The sequence below is a fragment of the Lonchura striata genome, chromosome 1, assembly GCF_050655825.1.
Source record: "Lonchura striata isolate lonStrDom1 chromosome 1, ASM5065582v1, whole genome shotgun sequence".
Classification (NCBI taxonomy): Eukaryota; Metazoa; Chordata; class Aves; order Passeriformes; family Estrildidae; genus Lonchura; species Lonchura striata.
The window spans coordinates 108070617-108094158 of NC_140703.1; the positions used below are offsets into that span (position 1 = coordinate 108070617).

At 38.9% G+C, this 23542-nt stretch overlaps 1 protein-coding gene across 18 annotated transcripts in view; it reads right to left on the minus strand.

Moving 5' to 3' along the window:
- The window catches only part of DMD (dystrophin), a 1148985-nt gene that overhangs the window by 15663 nt on the left and 1109780 nt on the right, over positions 1-23542 (minus strand). For 13 of the 18 annotated variants that reach the window (XM_077781657.2, XM_021553010.4, XM_021553014.4 and 10 more), the window contains 8 exons: positions 22554-22690; positions 21741-21779; positions 17197-17262; positions 15839-15904; positions 12644-12802; positions 5683-5926; positions 5210-5333; positions 1164-1256 (listed from right to left, as the gene is read on the minus strand). In XM_077781657.2, coding sequence (XP_077637783.2) covers positions 1164-1256; positions 5210-5333; positions 5683-5926; positions 12644-12802; positions 15839-15904; positions 17197-17262; positions 21741-21779; positions 22554-22690 — 928 coding nt within the window. The remainder of the gene's footprint in view (positions 1-1163; positions 1257-5209; positions 5334-5682; positions 5927-12643; positions 12803-15838; positions 15905-17196; positions 17263-21740; positions 21780-22553; positions 22691-23542) is intronic. The other 5 variants (XM_021553005.4, XM_085560130.1, XM_085560136.1 and 2 more) reach the window with 3 other exon arrangements.

Genomic DNA, 23542 nt, shown 5'->3' on the forward strand with positions numbered 1-23542 from the left:
ACTAGGAAGACTTTCCATCTGTTGTTTCTCATAGCAATTATCTAGGCAAAATGAGGGCTGGACATAAGACTTTTTAACATAATGTTGAGGTGGAGCTGAGTGCAGTTGACAATTTATTGTACTAGACTTTATTCAATGTATCTTTCTAAATGATTCCATCTTTTGATCTATAGCATGAGATCTTATACAGTTTATATTGACTTTTATCCCACCACTCACAGATGGTTTCTGGTAAGAGCTGAACTTGCTTTGAAAGCAAAGGATGGAGAAAACCAGACTCTACTGAAAGTTTAGTACAATGGTTAAAGCACTTATCTCCTAAAGAAGAACCCCTGGGTGACGTGTGAAACTTGTGCAAGGGCCTTGCAGGAAGTCTGTGCCCCATGAAATTCACTTATCAGGCTGGCAACACCAGGGCTTTCTCTTGCCAAGTGGCTGAGCCTCTATTCACAGCAACAGCCAGCATCCCAAACCTCCCATCTCCTGCTAGGAATCTCAGCCATTTTTCTTGGCAGCAGAGTATCTTCTTCTAGGCTCAGAAAAACGTTTAAATGAGAAAAGGTTGGACAAATTCTGGTAATAAAAATGGCTATTTTTAGCAAACAACAGGAATGAGAGAAATGGAAATACTGGAAGAAAGGCTGTGGCTGTATGACAAGTGCAGCCTGTGCTACACAAACAAGCTCCCCACGTGTTTTCCCTTCAGGCCTCTGGGCCTGAGGACTACATGGCTGAGAACTTTGACTTAGAACTCTAATATTATTTCAAACCACAGTCTTGGAGAAGGATATGGACAGAAGGAAAATGTGGTAAGACATGTATTAAAAAATAAATCATCAAGGGTATCAACTAAAAAGAAGAAAAGCTGTGAAAAAAAGGAACATGGCAAAAGGAAAGCAAAGAAAATTATTGGGGAAGAAAGAGTCTCACAAAGACATTATTTCATCCACATATCTAGGGCTACCTGTGGAGACAGCTCAAGGTAAGGAGGAACAGGCTGCTCCTCCACTCTTAGCAAGACAGGTTTCCCTACAGCTATTGTTGAAATGAAAACAAAGAGCAGCAAAAAGCCTGATACCAAAACACAACCCCCTGAAAACATCAAGGAACAGAAAAGACTTTTGTATTCTTCCCTCTCATCTGCCACAGGCAGCAGCGCTCACCTCTGGAGCTGGGGAAGGAGTTGTTGAGCTGCTCCATCACTTCCTCCAAACCTGTGCTTGTGTCCTGGGGAGGGCTGAGCAGCTCATCCTCACCTGCAAAGCAAATCCACACCACTGCATGAAAGCCTGTGCTAGCACTTTGTATTGCCAAGTCCTCCTCCAAGTTAAGGCTGTTCACTCAGACACATGTTCTGCTTAGTGTACAATAAAAATTTCAAAGGTGAATTTTGTTGACTGTTACTGTTCTCTCTAAGGATCTAAGGGAAACTAAATGAGGAATTTAAGACAATTAACACTATTTTAATACATAAAAAGGGATTTAAGAAATTTACTCTGGTAAAAGAAGTAGGGTAAAATGTCTGCTAGGAACATCTAGTTCCATAAATGACACTCATCATTTCAGCTCCTCTTATTCTATTAATGGAAAAAGAAATTGCTGTTGTGAGTGCTGCTGTTGAGCAGCTTTCTAATAGTGCTGGGTTCATGTTGGCACTGCTTTGCCTAGCTGTGCAAATCAGTAGAAACCCAGATTCTCATCTGCATCAGTATTAATATTTCTGACAGTTTAATTGCCTCAGATTGGCACTCCAAGAACACTCAATTGTACTGTAAAAGGGTTTAGCAGCAGTTTAATAAAGCGAAATACATTTCTCCCACTGAATAATTTCTATAACCTGATTATAGGGCAGCAGCTTAATGGGAAATTCAATACATTTTATTTTTACTGGATTTTTTTTTGCTCATGGTTTCATATAACTGAATTCCATATGTTGTTTTTAATGCAGATCCTGCCCTCCAATATAAATAAAGCATCTGGAAAAAAAAAACAAACCTAAAGTATATACTTTGAGTGAGATTCTCCTTTTTTACTAGATGTCTTTTATCTCTATTAAAACACAAAAGCAATATTGCCTGCTGTAATAACTGAGTTACATACTTCTTTTGAAAATGACTTAATGACCCTTTATTCTAACATGTCGTGCCCTATTTGAGTCGGAAACTGTCTGATGTTCTATTAACATTTACATTCTTTAAACATTGAGGTGCTCCATGCTAGTGAAAAACCTAGAAAAGGAAATAAAAGGAGCATTTCAGGGCTGCCTATATTTAAGCTGGGAGTTTAACAAGAATTATTTCTGACCAAGAGTGATTTCTCCCACTCCAGCACAAGAAGTGGGATAGAGTGTCTGCAAGAAGCACTTAATTCATATAAATGATGGTCTTTGTATCAGCTTCTTTTATTCCACTAATGGTCTAAAAATAGTTGCTAAGGCTGCTTGCAGTTTGTTCAGCTTTTGAGTGGTGCTGGGCTCACACAAATCAACTCACACCATGAGTTACTTTCACATCAGGCATTGCACTGACAGAGGTGTCTTAGCAAAAGCAATGTCCTTGAAGCCTTTGCTGAAAGTCAAGGTGAAAACTCAGATCTCACAGATTCTACTCAGGCTGAGGATTTTATCAGTCTGAAGAAAGCCTCCTGGCCCTAAAGATCTCAATAAAAGGGCTGTGGTTCTGCTGTCCTGGCCAAGAACTGAAGACAGGTACCAACTTCAAAATGTCCTCATAAGTGCTGATATAAGCTGCACTACCAACCCTCAAAAATGTTGTATTTTTTATTTAAAATTAATTATTTTTAATTTTTTTCCTTATTTGGATGATATTTTCTGAGCATTTTCTTGTAAAGGACAAAATAAGACGTCAACCAAGCAACTTGACAGAAGATCTTGACAGAGCTCAGTCTCCTCTCTTTAACCAGAAGAGCCTTCCCCATTTGTGTTTCTACAGAAGGTTTAGAGAGCTTAGTGAATCTCAAATATTCTGGGGATACTTGAACAAATTAAAGTTCAGAACAGCCTCTTGCCTCATACACTTCACAGAACCTCCTCTGCTGCTCCACTGCTGGGGCAGAAAGGCCAAAGATAAGGACTTTCCCACTGGGACTCCATGAGGAGAAAAGCAGAACCTTTCCACTTGCCCAGGTGTACTTCAAGTTAACAAGTTCTGTTTGCAAATAAGGGTTTGAGTGGGTCACTGATTTACCAAAACACTGCTGGTGGAACACCTTTCACAGCAATCTCTCCTCAGCAAAGCAGAAAGACAAAAGTGCAGTGGGTTTTCAAATGAAAAAACTAAGGTGTAACTTTAAAGAGAAAAACATATAAAAGCTACCACCACCTTGCCTCATTGCCTGAGACACCTGGAGATCCTCAGTATTTTCTCAAAAATTATGGCTCTCTCATTCCTGGGCACATGGTTGCTGCGTGGCAGAATTATTGACACCACCACTCTGGTTCCCTTCACAATTCAAGAGTATTTTAAGCTGAGCTTCAGAAAACTCTGAGTCTAGCAAGCAAAGCTTTCTGGTGTGAAAGGACAATTAACAAACTGAATTAGTTGTGGTTTGTTAGCCTGGTTAGTAATTCTTTTTATAAGCTCCATTCCCTGCTGCCAACAGCGTGGCTCTGCTGATTCTCAGTATGATCCAACTGATAACATCTCACTGTCCTCCCACATATTGGTTCCATCAAACCAATCAAATAAAATCAAGTTATGTCTAAATATTTGCTTTAAAAAGTTTTAGTAGCTTATATGACTCTATTGTATTAATCAATTAATTCCACTCTTCCGAGGTAAATGGGAATAATTTTATATTGAGTCAAATGAAAAGAAGTGTATTTTTGTATTTTGTCCCACTAAAGGATGAAATATAAAACTACAAGACTTCTAATAAGATGGCTGGGAAACACTGTCTTTCTATCTTTTCTTTTAATTGTGTTTCTTTTATCTTTTGTGTTTTATTTTAATTCATGTATTTTATGTGATGAAATTAATGACATTTCTCCAGAAAGCTGATGCAAATTACACCACTACTAATATATTTTATCTACTCTGCCATACATAACAAAATATTTCTCCACTGGTAACATGATTAATAAAAGGTCCATTTTTACTTTTTCCATAAATTTCTGCTACCTGTGATAGTACTCTCACCCCTAGGATTTCAACTTCAGCATTCCTAAAAGTACTATTTATTTTACATTTTTAATTGCAGACTGTACAGAACCCATCTGTTTGATACTATCATAGGCTGAAATTATTGCTCACACTTGGAATGGAAGAAAAAGCCTCCCCAAAAAGCTACATTTCCTACCACAACAGCACTTTAGACACAGCAGAATGTGCCCTCCCATTAAATTTCTCACTGCCATCGACACTTTTACTAATAGCAGTGAAAAGCTCTAACTAATATACATAAAATAAATTTCTCTGCACGAAGCTGAATATTATCATCAGACTTGAAACATCATCTTGTTGAAGTAATATAAGTGCATTTTCTTAAAGGTGTTGTAAAGATTGATTGCTTTTTTACAAGCAGAAAATCCTTGCCACTTGGTAATAAATACTTACTAATTTTGTAACAGACAGGAAATTAGGAAAGAGCCACATGGCAGTTACTAAAAGCACCAAAATAATAATTCCAACCTCCAGCTACAGAATATTATTATTTAACCTCACTCCACAATGCTTATGATATTCATTATCACATCTGATGTGATACTTAGAAAAGCCACTAGATGAGCACTGCCTGTGAGTGACAGCTCCATCTTACTGATTGAGCTACAACATATTAAAAGTAACATCACATCATTTGACATAGGGATGACTAATCATACATTTATACTCTTAGCCATAATTAATATTATGTACATTTAAATCAGCCATGTCATACTTCATAACTGAAAGTCAGTTTGAATAGAACAGTTAGCTTTTCAGCAGCATTTGTCTTCAGAAGTCAAGCCCTGACTGAGCTTTGTGTTTAATATCAAAATATCCAAGCTACTGGGTGCATCATGATCAAAAGCAAAGCCTGAATCATAATGAAGATGCAAAGTGTAAACAGCCAGATGACAGTGAAGATCATTGCAAATATCTACTTCATTTCATTTGAACTAAACGAAAAAGTGTTTTCTGTCTTTAAGGATTTTTTTCTGGAAAATGGGACATAATTATTTTTTGTGACTACCTGAGCTTTGTTATCTTACCCATGGTTTCTGAAGTCTGGCTGCCAACTACACGAAGAAGCATTGGCTGACTGCTGCCTGACCTCTGCAAAGAGGTAGAAGGAGATGACAGTGTTGTACCATTCACCTTGGCATCTGCCTGTGGCTGAAAGTGAAGGAAAAAAAAGTAAGACGTTGCTATATCAGCTCAATACTTTACATCTCTGTAATTTTTATTTATACCATGAATACACACAATTTTCAGCCTGTTCTTAAATAAATTCATCCATGCATGCAATGCATTTTAATTCTGAATAAAACAAGGAAGAAGACTAAACAAGAACACTGAAACCTGATTCCATACTCTCACTTGCAGCCTGTAAAACAATTTGTACATTTCTCTGACTTGCTTCTACAGACATGATTTCTCGGAATGTTCTCGTTATTGATAACGCTTCACAGTCTGTTTGGAAAATTACTCTTCAGAGACCCAGAAGAAATGCCTGAGGCCTCACCTGCTCCAGCAGCTGCCTCAGCCTGTGCAGCTGCGATTCCAGCTGTTTGTTGTGATCCTCCAGGATCTGCATCCTGGCTTCCAGGCGGCCCTTGTGCTGGCGGAGCAGCTTGGCCTCCGCGATGAGCTCAGCGTCGCGGGGGCTCTGCGGAGAGACCGGCATCATCTCCGGCGGGGACGGCAGCGGAGACAGACCCTTGTGCTCGTGCTGCTGCTTCAAGCGGTCGTACTCTGCCTGCAGGTTCCTGTTGGCAAGCCACAAGGGGCAAAAGCTTTATGGCCCCTGCACGGGGCAGTGACAAGGCACTCCCTCAGTGTGGTGTGATGTGTCTCACTTTTCAGGGCTCACCTGCACCAGCTGCCTTTCCCTCTCCTGAATCCACACACCTGCGGGCTCGCTCCTTGCGGATCCGCACGGAGCTGGGATTAGATGGATCTGTGGTTCAAGCTGCCTGAAGCAGGACTCAGCAGCTGCTTCCCTCCCAGGGCACTCATGCAGGAGGCTCCAGACACCCTCCTGAAGCCAGGACTGATCTGTCCTGGGCTCAGCCCTCCCTCAGCTTCCTGCCCTTGATCCTTCCCAGCAGAAGTGGGACTGCCAATTCCCTTCCACATATGGCTGCACCTGAGGGGCCATTAGTGCTAAAGGAGCACTCAGAGTTATCACAGCACCTCACAAACACTAAACCAAAGCGGGTCCCACCTGGCTGGCCGATCTATTTTACAGAAGAGAACCATCTGAGATGCAGCCACACAAAAAGGCAAAGCAAAACACAGAACTTGGCTGTCAGTCAGGTCATATCACTCTCCCCTCTTCAGATCTGCAAATGCATTTCCAGCCTAGGGCAAAAATTATCAACTGAAGATGAGAATTAGTGAGCTAGTCTGTTAAACTGAACTGCACTGGGTTTTGGGGCCATAATTTTCATCTTTGTCCTGACTAGAGTGCTAGTGTCAACTGTAACTTTATGACACTGCTAAGCTTGTTCTTTTATTCAATAAAACTCCAATTTTACTTCAGTAAAACATTCCATAGATTAATATGATCAATAGTGTTCCACATGAAAAAAAAAAGTCTACCAAGCAGGGAAAGCCCAGAAGGTAAGGAACTGAAACCTTGTTAAAGGTAACAGTCCAAACCTGCAAAAATAGTGACTTGCAGCAGAAACTTCATAGGCAAGGGAGACTTAACAAACTGCACTGGGATTTTGTTGCTATGATGTTCTTTTACAGCTTCCCAGAGGGGGAAAACGGCTGGATGCTCTGGTAACTGCTTACTCATCACAAGCAGTGACCCAGATTTTACTTTTTCCAACTTGCTCTTATTTGAGGTTGTGAGAACAGACACCTTTTTCCAGTTCTGCCTGCAAACCACAACACACTCTGACAGTTTGGTCTGGAAGCGTAACAGCACCCCAGAAACCTGCCAAAAAAACCACTTCTAAAAGAACTTTATTGTGACCAGAAGGAGAACTAAAGCAGGATGCATCATTTCACACGGGTGGGGATGCAATGCCAAGGAGAACAACAAAGTATTGACTGTTCTTCAGAGGTCCCCGAGCCCCTCAGCAGCTGCATGATGGACATGTCCTCACCTGGGACCTTGGCACTACCCACAACACAATTTCTAAGGGATGTCTGACCTACATGATCCGTCCTGTGCAGAAATTTTAAATTATTAAAAACAAGAGCTAATAATTTTTAACTTCAGGCTGTTCCAAAATTCAAGATTTCTTTCCTTAAAACACTTATCCCTAAAAAGAGGGATAACTATAGAGAGTTTCTTTTTTCCAATGAAGTTTTTTGTTTTAATAAAATACAGAGTTTCAGCTTCATGAAAATGTTCTAGAAAAAAAAGGGCTGTCTATACTGGGAATAGATATTGTCATGTAAGTTATGTCTTCTGCCTGGCTTAATGTCTTCTGATACTTCTAGCTGAACAAACTGGTGAATAATTAATAAAAATACAAAAGGGAATAGGAATGAACATGGCAATATATTCATTACACACGGTGCTATTGCTGACTAAAGTTTATACAGGAATGATCATTGAGCCTGCTTTTCACCATGTCCATAGACAGTGGCTATCACTAACCCATGAGGAATTTCCCAGATGCACTATACAGGCAATACTCTATGAACAGCACACTCATAAGTCTGAAATGCTGTAAAACAAAAGGTAAAACATCACCCTAAGGGAAGCTAAATAAATGTACTTGGTCATACAACATAATTAGATACCTTGCTACAAAGAAATCTGCAATTATCGCCTGTATCAATATAGAGAAGTCCTTCCAGTAACAGTGGTATTGAAATACAAGTAAGGACCAGGGAGTAATTGAGATAAAAATCCTTTCAATGTCTGATAAAAAATTATTTAAAAATCTTTATGAAAGCCTACAGAAAAAAAAAAAAAAAAAAAAAAGATACTGCATATTTTCCAACCAGAGGTATGTCTGGATTTGGGAGTTCTGGAGTTCTGTAATTAAATATTATAATACTGTTGGCACAAAGGAATGTAATTTTGAAGGATGCATGTGGGTTTCCCCAGTGCACCTGTATTAATGAGTTTTCCAGCAGCACCTTTTCAGTCCAGCTACACAGTCCTCCATCCAGAGGACTGAGATTCAACATAGTTTCAGAGCCATAAGAGTGATGTGCAGTGCACAGAATCAATAATATCGTAACATACCACAATGAAGAGGTGTATTAACATAATGGAAAAAAGCTGAAAATTAAAAAAGAAGGAAACAATTTGAAAACTGCTGTAAGAATATCCTGGGAGAACAAATGGCCCTTATTCCTCCCTCTGGAACAGTTTTAAGCTGTGTGGTGAAAAGGATTGCTGATGTGAGCCAGGCACCCAAGGCACGGGCCACAGCCCTGAGGGTCCTGAGGAGAGGGACTCTGTGACACTTTCACCATAAAATGGGACAGAAGAGAAAGGGCAGATACAAACATGCTCCTCTAGAAATGAATGCAACTGACCAAGCATGGACAGTACATGGAAACCTCATCTCCCACCACCACAGCTCAGGCTAGGTGACTGACATCTGGCTGTCACAAACAAAAAACCAATCCTGCTGCATGTACTCATCACCAGGAAAGGAACCCTTCTTCAGTAAGAGAATATTCAAGAACTCCCATATATTCCATTTACAATGCTTGCAACTCTTTGAGGCATTTGTGAAGAAAAGTAACATAGGAAGCATGCAATCCAACTGTGATTTATGCAACTGTACAGAGCTGAGTAGTAAAGAGTGCATGAATTATGAATTACATCTATCACTGGCAGCATTAATTGCCTGGTGACAGAAATCCTAGTGGACTCTGTTTGCTGAGTAGTCCTCTCACAGGCAATTGAGAATTTGTGAATTCATGTTATTTCTCATCTCCCTACAGAAAATCACTGGTCTGAAGAAACAGACAAAGATGGTAGCTGAACCACCTACACCCTATCCCTCACTGGAGTGACAGTGTTTACTCAGGATGCTTCACACTCAGAAGATCTAGTTCCCCTTCTTCAATTCCAAAACAAATACCAAGAGGAGCCACAGCATGTTTAGAAATGCATCACTTTCTTGCTGTTGGCAACTATACAGAAGGAACTTATGTGAGGAGGCCATTCATCAGTATTCAGATGTGGAGGAACACCGACACAGGGCAGCTTTGAGATTCAGGGTGTCAGTGCTTTCTCTGGTGGCACACAGCCCGCTGCACTCCCACTGCAAGTCAGGAAAAGCAAAGGAATGGCAAATAGCTCTGACTGGAGATCTCATTTACTTAGTTCTTGTTCCAGGACAGCTCAGAGCTGGGAGGAAGAGCAGAGAACATGACAGAAGTCTCCCTCTTACATACAAGACCTCAGTTCAACTAAAATATTAGGAAACATCCACTTTCCTGACTCATTAAAATAGCAGGAAGGTATTTTAATTCTTTGTAAAAAGTTTTAACTCTGTCACTGCAGAACCACATGCTTTCTATTTAATGCCACTACAGTACATCCTGTATTTCCTATTCTACCATATAACCTCTGTAATGTATTGCTTTAGATGGACAACAAAAACTTGTCTTCTCTCTCTCTGAAATACATTCACTTGTGAGGAAACAGTTTTAGAGAGGGTTTTATAATTGGATTTTTCTTTTAAATTGCAATACAGTAATAATGCCTTCAACAGCAAGATTGCTTTTTGTCTATTGAATACAGAAATGGTCTTATCACAATATTCCATGTGAAGCAAAACTCAGCACAAGCACGAAGATCTAAAACTCAAATAAAACATTTTCAGCCATTGAAAATGTTCTCTAAAATGCTCACATTTTAACAAATATAAATTATTTAGCAGTCAAATCTTAGCCATACATTATTTAAGGAAGTCATACTTACAATCTACAGAAGCACCAAGGTCTTAAAATTCTAGCAGATAAATAATAAATATCTAACAAGAGGTCCTTGGAACTGGCAAAACCCGAGTCAGGACCACATCACAGATAGGTTAGTTTATAAGTTAGAGAATGCATTTCAGAAGAATTCAAAGTAGGCAACAGAGCTTTTAAAACTATCCAAAAGCAAAACCTCAGAATTACAATTTCAATGAGTCTTTTTCATTTAAGGAACAAGTCAAGATGGAAATACTTGAGAGGCCAGAAACTGTAGCTGAAACCCAAATGGTGGTTAGAATTCAATCAATGGCTCAAAAGAGGCAAAGCAAAAAGAAAAGGGCTTTTTTAATAAGCAGGAAACTGTGGAAACCAGAAGAAAAAGAGAAATTACAATGAGGTGCCAGTATCACAGCACTGCTTCCTCCTGGTACTAGATACTTGAGGCATCACTTGTTGCTGCTTTCCTGGGAGCTGCTGAGAAGTGACTGCATGCCCTGACTCTTACAGTAGAAGTGTACAAGACACAGCAGAGAGAGCTAAACCTGAGTTAGCAGAAGTTATTACAAGTGAATCCAACAGGAGTTATGGCAACCCAGGCAGGACAGGTGACTCGTGCACCACATCCAGCTCAGCAGTGGCAAGAGATGCGCCCTGGGAACAAAGGAATGTCTTCATCCTGAGTCAGTAACAAAGGTTTACATGGAGGGTGTTTCAGGATATGCATGGGAAGGAAGATGTGTTCACCCACTGGAACCAGGTTCACACCTGGTGTGGAATTAGGTGTCAGGTTGCTGATTACCTTTGGCAACAGCACAAACTCAATGGAAGAGAACAACTAGGAAATGGGAATCTAAAGGGACAAGACTGTTTTTAAAAGTAGGTAAGTTACATGGATGCCTCCTGACTGATCCTGTCTGAAGAGCTTATGTTTCTAAACAGGAATCAGTGTTTCATCCATAAACTCATGGTTATCTGGCTGTGACAAGCAACCAGGACAAGAAGAACTTGGTCACTTTTCAGCAGCTACCTTACATTTTACATACAAGTTATTTACAGCAGCTTGCAGAGACAAAAGTAATGATTTTGTTATAATCAATGAAAATCAGAGCAGTGTGACCCTCTGCACTGTGAGACAGTCAGAGCTCTCTGTGCCTGCTGTGTTGAGCACTCACAAAAGGCAAGGCTGCCTGTGGTGGCATCCCATCCATAACTGTGCCTCCAGCAGTACAAATGAGAAAACCAACCTTAGAGACTACAGCTCTAGTTTAATCCAGGGCTGGCAAACTTCAAACCAGGAATTTTTAAGCTGTAATTCCTGACACAGATCTTTTACAATCCCTCATCAGTAATTGCTAAATCAAATAAAGACCATGCAGATATTTAGGGCATGAACTCTTAAAGGGCTTTTTAGCTTATTTAGCTATCTAACTCCATATTATACTAGTTTTCATATACTATCTTTCTAATCAAAAACAAGTCTGCTTTAAAAGTCACCCTCCTTTCTGCTAGGCAGCTTATTTTTATTACAGAGAGAAAACCATTATGATTTTTTTCCTTCTTCTATGATTTACTACATAATGCTGTTTAAAAAAGTAACACCCATCTCCTGGAAATAAAGCTATCTTATCATCTGTATTGTACTAGCTATTAGATATTACTACAGTCTTGTACACGCAAAGTATGATATCTTATTTCAAAATACTGATTTTTCTTCACTTCAGAAAGTACTTGGCCTTTATGTGCTATGTAGTAGGAAGTTTGTGGTTTGCTTCAAACAAAATCTCCCTGCTGTTCAGTGAGCAAGAGCTTTGTTTACTACAGCTTTCTGTGTGAAACATCGTCCTCATTCTTGATGCCTACCATCTTCTCCATTCTCCCTCCTGATAAAAACTCTCTGATGGAGCCACTGTAATTGATTAGCACCATCCAAAGAAGACATTCATGGAGAGAAGATCTATGACACTGCCAACTCTTACATTATTTCCTTGACAAGTTTAAGGTAAATGATTAGTGCATTAAATCCTCAATGTAAGCAGAAACACCTAGCTCTTACAGAAGCAAGAAAAAAAGAGCATGAAAATGCCAACAGACTGTACTATAAAAGCTGAAGGTAGTAGAAAACAAACAAACTCATGGTTTTTTTGGTAGAACTAAATGATTTATATCTTACAGACTGATTTTGGTAATTCACAGTTGTAGTTACCAATCTTCCAGGGTCAAGATCTCCTGGTTTTTGTGCTGATGGCCCAAGATTCTAGAGTTCTATTCTGTAAATAGGATTGCAGTGCTGTGATGCTTCAAGTATCCATTTGGGGTTTTTTTAATGGTGATTAATGAAGACAACTTCAAGTAAATTTGAAGTTAGAAGTGGTAAGTGATACTTTGTATTGAAAGACTAAAGAAATGGCAACAAGCAACATCAAACAAAGAGAAAGGAAAGAGGACCCAACTTTTAGCCACAATGAAATTACTTATTTGTCAGAAAAAAGCACAGTTTTGTAACTCATTTTATCTCTAAAAATATGTAATTGTTTTCCAGACTTTTTACTTCAAATTCAGCAGCTGGTGGTATAACCCACCTGTTTTCCTCCTCCAGGTCTGCGAGGATTCTCTCCAGCTCCCCTCTTTCCTCACTCTCCAGAGAAATCAGGATCTGGGCAGGGCTTCGGGGCTGGCTCAGGGGGGACTCCTGGTTCAGACTTTGGCAGTAGTGCTGGATTAACAAGTGTTCATCATCACTGGAAAACAGAGGAGGAGAAAACAGGCTGTTCCCTTCCTGCTCTTCAACTTCACAGTGAATCTGAGGAGATGATTCACTCCCAGTCTCTCATTCCTTACAAAGAGATTTGCTGAACTCTTTATAACCTACAGCAGAGCAATGCACCTTAAAGCAAAATCTGCTGACCTGTTTCACGGAGTCTCTGGTAATTTTCCTTCTCTTCTTCTTAGATACCTAAAGCCAAGTTTTGCAACAGCTGACAACCTCAGCCCTCCTCTTTTGACAAACTTCAATTAGGAATTTGCTTGCACAAAGAAAGCAATCTTCTGCTGCCTGATCTGCATTGTGGAAGGGTCACTCAAACAAGGGCAATGCATTTATTTTTGTAACTACAAACTCTCCTTATGTAATATGTGTGTGCTTTATTTATCTTGTTTTCTCTATAAAATTCAAAATTAGGTAAACAAAGAAAAACCCCTTAACTAATATAATAAAAGTATGTTATTTTCCACTCAGATGTTTGGCTTTTTTTTTTAATTTAAAAGTGAGATACACTGTCAGAAAACAAATATATTCTGCTTAATACATAGGATCTCTATTTCTATTGCCCCAGAAGCTGTCTGGCACCTGAAAACAGGAATATCTCTGGAAGAGAAAAGGAAATACAATTCTTAAGACCTCGATCACCTCCCAGAACTATATGGATTGTTTTAGGTGTGGTTTTGGTACTGAGGAGACACATCCAAGCCCTAAGCAATGCAACTTACACCAGCAGTCATTGAGAAACCATTAAAAGTTTCCCTTGACACCAAAGGACAGGGTCAATAAAAATGACACTACTGTTGGAGATCTCATAGAACAAAATAATTCATTCTAGTCAGTCTAGGGTTTTTTCCTGTTATGTTTCTAAGCCAGAATTTAACAGGCATTTTGAACAGCTGTTAGTATTCAAAAATTATAATTTTCCTTGTTTTCATTTGTTTCTGAAAATGTTAATGATGCAATTTTATGACTGTAGGAGTGCCAAAACAACGTAGAGCACGTTAACATTAGTTCATAGAAGAGAAGTATTAATTTTTCACAAAAGGAGAGGCTTGCTAGTTCCTAAATTTATACTTTTCATTAAGCACTTCAACTGTGATTTCCTTCAAACCACTGCTTTGCATTTATAAATATTCTTACAGAACTTAAGTGAACTAACTGTGAACAAGTGACATAACTATTGCAGTAAAATGTCATTTTACAAGCATACTCATTTTGTGTGATTTTTCAGCCTGCACAGATATTTTATATATCACTGCAATGACACTACATAATGAAACACTTTGTGATATATAAATATATATGTTGTGTTTCTATTTCCTGCCTTCCTTGTTTCCATCTATCACTCTACCTGTACTGATTAGCCAAATAATCCAAACCCTACAGGAATAACAAATAATACTTAGGCATAATCTGATAAGCAAACCTGAAGCAATTACAGTTGTGAATTAATGGTAAGCTTTGATTTTGCTGCAATTTGTATCTATCTGGATAATATTTCTACCAAAATTCAAAATGCACAATTCTCTTCTCATTTTAATAGTACAAACTGAGGAACAAACTGGATAGTTAACTTTTTAATTGAATCATGCTAGTACAACTTCGAAGTGATCAAAAAAATGAACTGAACAGTAAGACCAAACTGTAATACAAGAGATACAGTGTATGCATGATTTCTGTGACAAGGACACTGAAATATTTCTGTGAAACAACACAAAATTCCATCTATTAGAGCATTACTACTATCCATAGTAATACAGAATTAACCAATGACTTGGAAACAAAGTTTTCATTAATTGCCTGAAACTTACTGACATTGCATTGGTATTTATTTTGATGGGTCATTTTAACTTTCCTCTTTTACCAATACCTTAAAGCAATGTACCTGGTTCTACAGGAGATTTTCCTTCAAAACTGATAGTCAATCCTACCAAGTCAAAAGTGAAACTATTTTGAAACAAATAAACAGCTTTATTGCTATCCAAGAACATTCTGAGCTCACAGGCTCAGAGTCACCTCATGAAATGCTATTCATTTGTAATCTCAATTTAAGTGAATGAAAATTGGCCAGAATTCTGCGTTGTAAAGGACTGCTACAAATTTAATTGAATCTTCAAAAAAAATCCATCCCTTAAACAGTGATAAGGATGAGATAATGTAGAATAGATAATTTTTAGAGAAGTTGGGGTTTTCATATCTGATTGATTTAGAATCCATGCTATGGCTTCTCCTACACAGTTAATGAAACAAGATCAAATTTTCAAACACACCCATGACATAGCTGCTTCTGTGCTGTCTTCAGAAACATTGCCCACAGTTATGTCCTCTTATTCAGAGAATAAACAAGACCAAGAATATTATCAGAGAACCACAAAGGGTTTCAGTCAGATAGCAGATTTAGCTACTTCTTAAAAATCCAAACTTTTATTTATAACTCTACATTTAAAGCAATACAATGAATGCTTGTCAGTGATCTGCCCAACTTACAGTTTACTACTGCTAGTATTTGAGAGTGATGATCAGTTCCTCCTGACTTTCCCTTGAAATGTATTTCAGGTATTTGTAAAGCAAAGATTTCTGTTTAGCCTCACTTATGTTTTGTATGACACTTTTCCCACACCAACATTTTCTAGCTTACAGCAATTTAACCATGCTTAAGCTTGAACTAAGACAGGAGGTATCTTAGAGGTATCTTTTCTATCTTTGTCCTTAGAACTCATCAGACAATGACCATATTTTGAACATGGAAATTACCTGCTGAATACATCAGTAATTTTTGGAAATAAATAATAATTTTTGCTAATTTTGATAAATCTATTATTTGTTGTATAAATTTGGTATTAAGCTATAAGACATTAATCAAGACACTATGATACAAATTGAAAGGACATGAGCACATCATTAAATTGAACCAGATGTGATACATGGCCGTGAAAATTCAGCACTACAAAATTTCAAGTTATTAACCTTCCCAAGAAAATACACATCAAAACCATGAAAACAGCCTACTTACATGCTCTCATTAGGTGAAATACTGTCATTTAGATAAGAACCATTGGTGTTCTCCATTTCTGCTAGCCTGTGGAAAAATAAACAAGACTCATTAAAACCAATGATGTTTTTCAAAAAATTTTGTTTGTTCTAACATTCTGGAAAGAATTAAAGAGCGTGATGTTTTTGATGAATTTGAAACTCAAATTAATTTATACTTGCTTTGATTACCAAAAGGTTTTGCAATAAACTATCACAAAACATTGTTTGCTACAATGGCCTGTCTAAACTCACTTCTAAGTTTTCAGTCCTTTCTCTGAGGTTATATTCCAACTCCTCTCAATTAATTAATTCCAAAATCAAAGAAAAGCCTTAAGATGCCAAGGGATTACACAAATTGCTTTGTACCCGGCAATGTCATTGTCCAAACAGTCATTTCTCATTAGTTTTCACACTCAGTCCCTCCTAAACGTCCTGCATAATTCAGAAACACCTCTCCTGATCAAGTGATACTGGAGGAGAGAAAGAGGTCAGAATAACTATTTTTCATTTCCTCAGCCCTTGAAAATTTACTTGCTTGGTGGAAAAACAATTTCACATTTGCACAAATAATCCACTTTTTGATTCTTAGGAGCAGTATGAAAGCAGAGAATTGAACTAGAGTAGTGATATATCACTATTTTAATCCTCCAAATCAAGGAAGAATCCTGTTTGTGGCATTTCATGAGATGAATTAACATTATAATGACACCTGAGATTCATATGAGGGTTTGGAGGTTTCTGCTCTTTTCATTTGTACTGTTATATCAGGGTCCATATTAAAAAATAAACTCTATGCAGAATAATACAAGTGTTTGGGGTGGAAGGGGCTTTTAAAGGTCTCCAGTCCAACCCCCCTGCACTGAGCAGGGACATCTTCAACTCAAACAGGTGGCTCAGAGCCCCATCCAGTCTGACCTTACATGTTTTCAGGGATGGGGCATCTACCACCTCTCTGGACAAACTTCTCCCTTTGCTTCATCATCCTCATTGCAAAACTTCTTTCCTTACATCTAGTCTGAATCTGTCCTCTTCTAGTTTACAACACTACCTCTTGTCCTATTGCCACAGGTCCTATCCAAGTATCAGTAACTGAGCACATAATGAGGACCCCAAGAGACCTAAAAACCAATTCTGACCACACAGGTGCTCTGGGCATGCAAGTTAGGACAGGCTGGTTAACACCAACCACACATGATGCTCTTGCATCCCAGAACCTGGAAAGCAAAACCCCAAATTTTATGTTTCTTTAAGAAGTGCTCAGGTAGCCCCTAGCTCATTTTTTTTTTTTTCCAAGTAATTTTAGAGAAAGATCTGCCTAACGTCCAGCTGGTCTCATACCTGCTAGCATAATGTTCAATGCGTGAATGAGTATCATCGTGTGAGAGCTGAGGGGACGAGGCAGGCCTATAAGGCAGAAAACACTGATTAATCACAAACAATACCCCTTTAAATTAAAAAGACACTTAGCTATGCCTACACCCTCACATCTCTATGCCTAATGTCATGTCTGATAAAAAGCAAGTTAGAACTCCAGGCGCTGTGTGTGCCTCCTCAGGACATCGGTGCAATGTTTTGTGGTGCCACACTGGGGATTTTTGACCATTTGCAATCCATCTGTTGCCAAAACTCTTCTTCACACCAACTCCCAAAGGATTTACAGAAGAGCTTTCACCCTGGTTTTCCCTGTACACCTGCCTCCTTCACTGGCATTTCTGCTTCACATGCAGAAATGTGCACAGGCTGCCAATGTCCTGCTGGGAACCTGTCCTGTGCCTCCCCCCTTGCTCCAGCGCCTGCTTCCAGCACATCCCACTTAAAGGAGCCTTTAAGAATTATTCCATGAGCAGCTAGAAATAAATACAAGAAGCATATAATGTCTGAAATGAGCCTTTAATAACACACTGCAGACACTGATGACTTTGCCTAATGTCTTTCAAGAGTTGCAATCTCAGTCGTAGCTCAGTGTGTTATACAGGGGGACACTAAATTATGTTGGGTTTTCTGTCTGACAAATGGTATGAGGTCCTCTTCAGTTTTCTGTTGATGAAAACAATTCATAGGAATTTTTGTGTCAATTATTGTTTCTTATAGCCTCACCTCTGGAAAACATCAACATTAAATGATGTTGCCTATGTAGTTCAGAGAGCACCCTTTGTTGCCACATGTGATTTAGCCAATTAACATGTATTGAGAGGTGCCAGATTAACAAAAAGTGATGCAGCTTCCCAAATTAAATAGCAATTTTGTACTTTCACTAAATTTCAACTGCCCTTTATTCCATCTCTGCTGACTCTCCTGGAATTCCTGATGAGTTCCAGACCGAGGAAGGAATTTCTCCCCATTTTGAATTGTTGGATACTGTGGTTCAGGCTGGGAGTGCCCAAAAGTGATTGTGTTGCATTGCACAATCTGACAGGTTTTGTATTTACTGGATATAAACCAAAACTGTAATAATCTTCTGGTTTGTAATGTTCCCATGTTAGGAGTTTGACAATCCTGCTGTAAATCTACTGGACTTCTCAGCTTCCAGGTTCCTAATCAGCCTCCAAAGGGCTCTAGATTAGGATCCTTCTGAAATCATAGAGCTGTATGCTGGATACTTATACAAATCGAGCATCATCATTAATATCTCTTCTCACACAACAGCAAAGTTTTTCCTCTTTAAGACATTACAGGCCAAGTATAACAAATCTCATTTTGTCTTCTAAATGAACCTTGGTCTCTATTTTACTCATCACATATTCAAGCATTACTACAGCACACCAGAGGACAAATACTCAGTTCAGAGTTCCTCAGTGCAGCACAGATTCAGAGGATGGGGCAATTGCTCCTCTGTGACTTGACATCCCACTCTGTGTAAAAATATGCAGGGAAGGGAGGGGAAAAGGATGGAATTTCTTTAGAGCAGTGGATCACGAGGCAGGATAACAATGGTTTTGTGATAAATTGAAGTTACCCACATTTTTTCTATTTTTTTGTCATACAGCAGATGTTAAGCTGCTCTTAACTGGTACCGTCAAGAAGAGGTCTTGTTTTCAACACACACACAAATGTTGATGCAAATACTATGCATAGGCTAGGAAATATGTGTTAAAAGTAGTTTCAATTTTGAGTTGGGTCATTCTCTTAGTGCCTCTCACCCTGGCATTGCACATGTATTTGTACCAGTATGAAAGAAGGGACAGCACTTGGTTGGGACCTACTGGGCAATGAGATGTCTCTTTTTGCAGTACTGCATGCAAGAAGTCAGGCCTGAATGCATGAATATATCCTTGCTGTCTTGAAATTATGCTGCAATTTCAGAAGTGATCAAGTTGTGCAATATATATAAAAAGATATATTTTTGGAAAGACAACATGATGTTGTGTAACTTGTTAGAGTTGATTCTGCCAGCTGCAAGCAGGGAGTGAGGTTACAATTCCAGGTTTGTCTCAACCTCAGACCATACTGCAATGGAGATATACCTCAAATAGCTTTTTAGAAGTTTGCTTAAGAAAGCAAACCTGCTGGAGAAGCATTGCTTTGTGTTGAATTCAGCTGCTCAGAGGTACTTTTGCCAGTCTCTGAGCAAACTTGAGAATGATTGTGCTGTATTTTACATACTCTTAGTGACCGACCACCTGTGCTAGAGCTCACAGTCCTCCCTTTCTGAGCACACATACTCAGCACACCTAATCAGCTCAAACAGTCAGCAGGAAGGCTGAGTGACACAGCCAATATTTAGTCAAGATAACCATCCCTTTTACAAGGGCTCCACAGCTGCCTTGTTCAAGCTGGGGTCTGCAGCAGCAGCATGGGAATTTTAGTCAAGTCAAGTGGTGACCAAGTGGCAAACACCACCTTTCTGCAATTCCCTGCACCCCCCAGAGACCTGGCTGGCAGGATGAGGGCACTTTTCTTTGTTGAGAATTTAGTTGATGCTTCCTGAAAGTGTAGAAACAAGTAAATTGTCTTTGTATCATTGTACCATCATAGTTCAAGTAAAAAGATACACATTCTCACAACTTGTGAACTGTCCCTTTAATGCCTGGCAAGCAGCATATCTGGGCAAAATACTGGATACTAAGCAGTAAGAACCATTAACTTCCAACAAAAAAAAATAATCTTTTTACAAGCAGTTCCATGTAAACCACATGTTGGTGTCAGAACAGCACTAGCATTGCCGAGTGCTGCCAGATGATGCTTTTCTGAGGCACTTCAAGGATAACCAGAAAACTGGCATGAGAGCACCAGAAAAAGGCATGAGTGTAGAAAACATGGTAAAGTTTTATGATAACTGGCTTGTCTGCTGAAGCTGGAATCACCCTGTAAGCGAGAAACAGCTTTAAACCTGGGTAGCTCAGTAACTTGAATTGCAGGTCAGGTGCTATAGCATGAAGGAAAAAAATAAAGTTAGCAGAACAAAATTAAGGGCAATTTTTTCCAGCCACTATTAATTTCCTATTTTTCTGCTTCCTTGTCACACCAGATGGAAGGATTATGCTCTGGAAGATACCTGAGTTAGTCTGACAAAAAGTGCAAACTCTCTGCACAAATCCTGCTCCTCGGTATTTCTCAAGTTTTCTCAAATATTACATGTGAGTTAAGAGTCCCTGAAGTATATAACAGCAAACCTTTTGTGTGAAGCTATTGATGCAAGCACACCACAATGTTACTGCTGTAAGTAACTAGAAATGACCATGTTGTGGCAGTTTAATTTCATATTATGTCAGACACAGCGATGACGTTCCACATGATCCAAGCTTTCTTCAAATGTTACCTTTAACTTTGCAACTGTTCTGAAATATAAGGAATCTAGATCCATAGTTGCATCTATAAAAGTGCATACTCAAGCTCAAAGCCCCACTATTTCAGTCTGCCTCCAGACTTTTGGCATTCTCTGTGGGTGAATCCTCAGCCATATGAGGTTTGCAGTATTAGATGTGCTTCTTGGTTGCTTAAACTTCCTAGAGGTAGAGCATTTCCCTTAGCTTCCCAAGGGTTTGTGCTCCCAATGAAAATTATAAATGAATATTCCAGTGTATAGATTTCACTCTTGTTTATTCTACAAAAAATTCAATGGAGGTGCAAGCCATATACAATTCACCATATAGAAATATAAAAAATCTTCCTCATTAGTTATCAATATGTGAATTAAAATTAATCCTTATTTAACATTATTCTAAAAGCATTTGTGTAACACTAGAAGTAGCAAATGCCACAATCTTTAGTTTATGCTGAGGCTATTACTATAACAGTAACACAATGCAACTGCTGGAGTGGTGCAAGAATGAAAATCTATTCCACAGCTGAAAACCACTGCTTTTTTAACTTCTGAAAAAATACAGTAAACATCTCCCCATTTCAACCTGCCTTCACAAATCTGAATGTATCTAAAAGACTGTAATAAAATACCAGTGAGCTCTGGATTAACTGGGGCACTCGAGTGTGCACAGCTGCACACAAACTAAATTATAGCTTTATCTGCAAAAGTGTGTCATTCCTGAAACTGAATTAAATCCACATCAAGTTCAATCTGTCTTTCAAAAAGCATTTAGTATACATTCAGAGGGATCGACACTTATTCAGAAACACAGGCTTTTAAGTAACAAACTTTGATAAGCATTAGTAGGTCTGCACGAAACCCCTGTTAATACCATGAAAAATACATACTCCAGAAAGAGTACACAGTACAAAATCCATAACTGCTGGAAGTTCCAGGGTTTATCTCATTCTACTCATTTGGGATTAAAACATTCCTTCAGAGAGTGCATCAAAGGAAATAACCATAAAGAAAGAAGGAAATGATCTCATGTAAAACTGAACAAAGAAATAAACAAAAAGAAACGTGAGGGAGTGCAGCAGCAGTAGCAGCAGCAGCACACTTCAGCAAAAGTACTCACGCAGAATCTACTGGCCAGAAGTTGATCAGAGTAACAGGACTGCAAGACAAAAAATGAGGAGGTGAAGAGAAAGGCAGAAGAAACTCAGCAGCAAAATAATTACAGAAAGTTAAAAAAAAAAAAAAGTCACAATAACAAAAAAGCAGAAATCCAACAGACCAACATGAATGGCTGTGAAGAGCAACCAATCAAAAAGTGAGAAAAAAAACCTTGAAATCTAAAATTTAAAAAGAGGAAGAGAAAGAGCGAGAACAAGCTGCGTGCAATTGCCATTAAACAACTGATTAAATGTGCAAAAAAACAAAGGGAACTGGGTTAAGTCATTGATTTCTCCATGTGCATCATTACTGCTTTTTTTTCCCCTGAAGACATCAGTCATTTAGTAAGACTAAATTTATAGGCTGAGAAAAGAAGAAATCATCTAGGAAGGTCCCAAACACCATAGCCTAATTAAAAAAAATAAAACCAAGGAAAGATACCCATTTGGAAGAAAATAAAAATTTAATGAATGAATGAATTATTAGCCTCCAAATTGTGCATCAAACTTAGATGTCTGTAAGACTGCCAATAAGACTGTATTTTTTTTTTTTTTTGCTAACTGAAGCTGAAGTTCCTGTATAAGGACAGGTGAAGGCAGATAAAGGCAATGGCAACTGGAAGCCCAGCTTGTGTTTTCCTGCCAGGCAAGGTAAACAGAAATGAAAGACATAAAGAGGCTTTATGCATTTAGGAAGTGAAAGGAGTTGGCACCAGCTGGGGAGCTCAAATAGTGTACCAAATGAATTGCTACTTAGATACTTCAGAGCTACTCACGTTTCCATGTTGTCTCCCTCCAAGACAGTCTGCACAGGCAGGTAGCCCATTCGTGGGTGCTTTGCAAAATATCTTTTTGTTCGAAATTTGTTTTTTAGTACCTTGGCAAAGTCACGGACATCTTCTCCTGAAGTTGTCTGAAAAGCACAAATCACAATGAAATCATCTTTCATGAGGTTGTCACTGTTTTTCAATTGACTCTTCCTTTGCTGGGTCACTTGGAAGAGGTGTGATCACACCAAGCAGAGCTGCCAACAGCCTGACCCTGGAACAGTAAATTTTATTTGTCCATCACTGCTGCCTTACAATGCACTACACAGACACTACTAGTGGGGAGGAAGGAGGGAAAGAAAAGAAATTTCAAAACCCCCTGAGAGGCTCATGCCTCACCTCAGGTGATCTCAAGAAGACAAGCAATAATTAGACAATAATTTGCCATTTCCTCACCTGGTTGTGGTGGGTCTCTCTGACTACTTTTGGTTTAGCACTAAAATGACTGTAGTGCAGGACACACAGCCAGTCCATGTGTCCAGCTGGGTGTTCACTGTCTGGATCCCAACTCTTACTTACCACATGCTTGGCATCTCCATCTCATGGACTTGTCAATCTATGAAAGCCTCTAGGTACCTTTTCTTTCCAGTTTTCCTCCTCAGCCTTCTGTGCCATTAATATTTTGTTCAAAGGGAAACAAAAAGCAGGTGAGAGATGCTTAAAGCTCTCAGATCATTTATTTCTTCCTGCACCTGCTCAATGTGAAACTAGGAGGCATTTAAAATCAATACTCTGAGGAGGGAACAATTTGCATGAAGTTTTCTACTCCCTTGCCTGCAGCAGGCTTCCCTTGCTGCTGTAGAGACCAGCAGAGGAACACAACATAGATTTAGAAAGACTAGAAAGAGTTGGGAAGAGTTTCAAGGATGTCTGCTGTGAAGATGCAAGATTTATTGAGAGCCTGACGAAGAATCAGGCAATTTTCTGATGAATTTTAA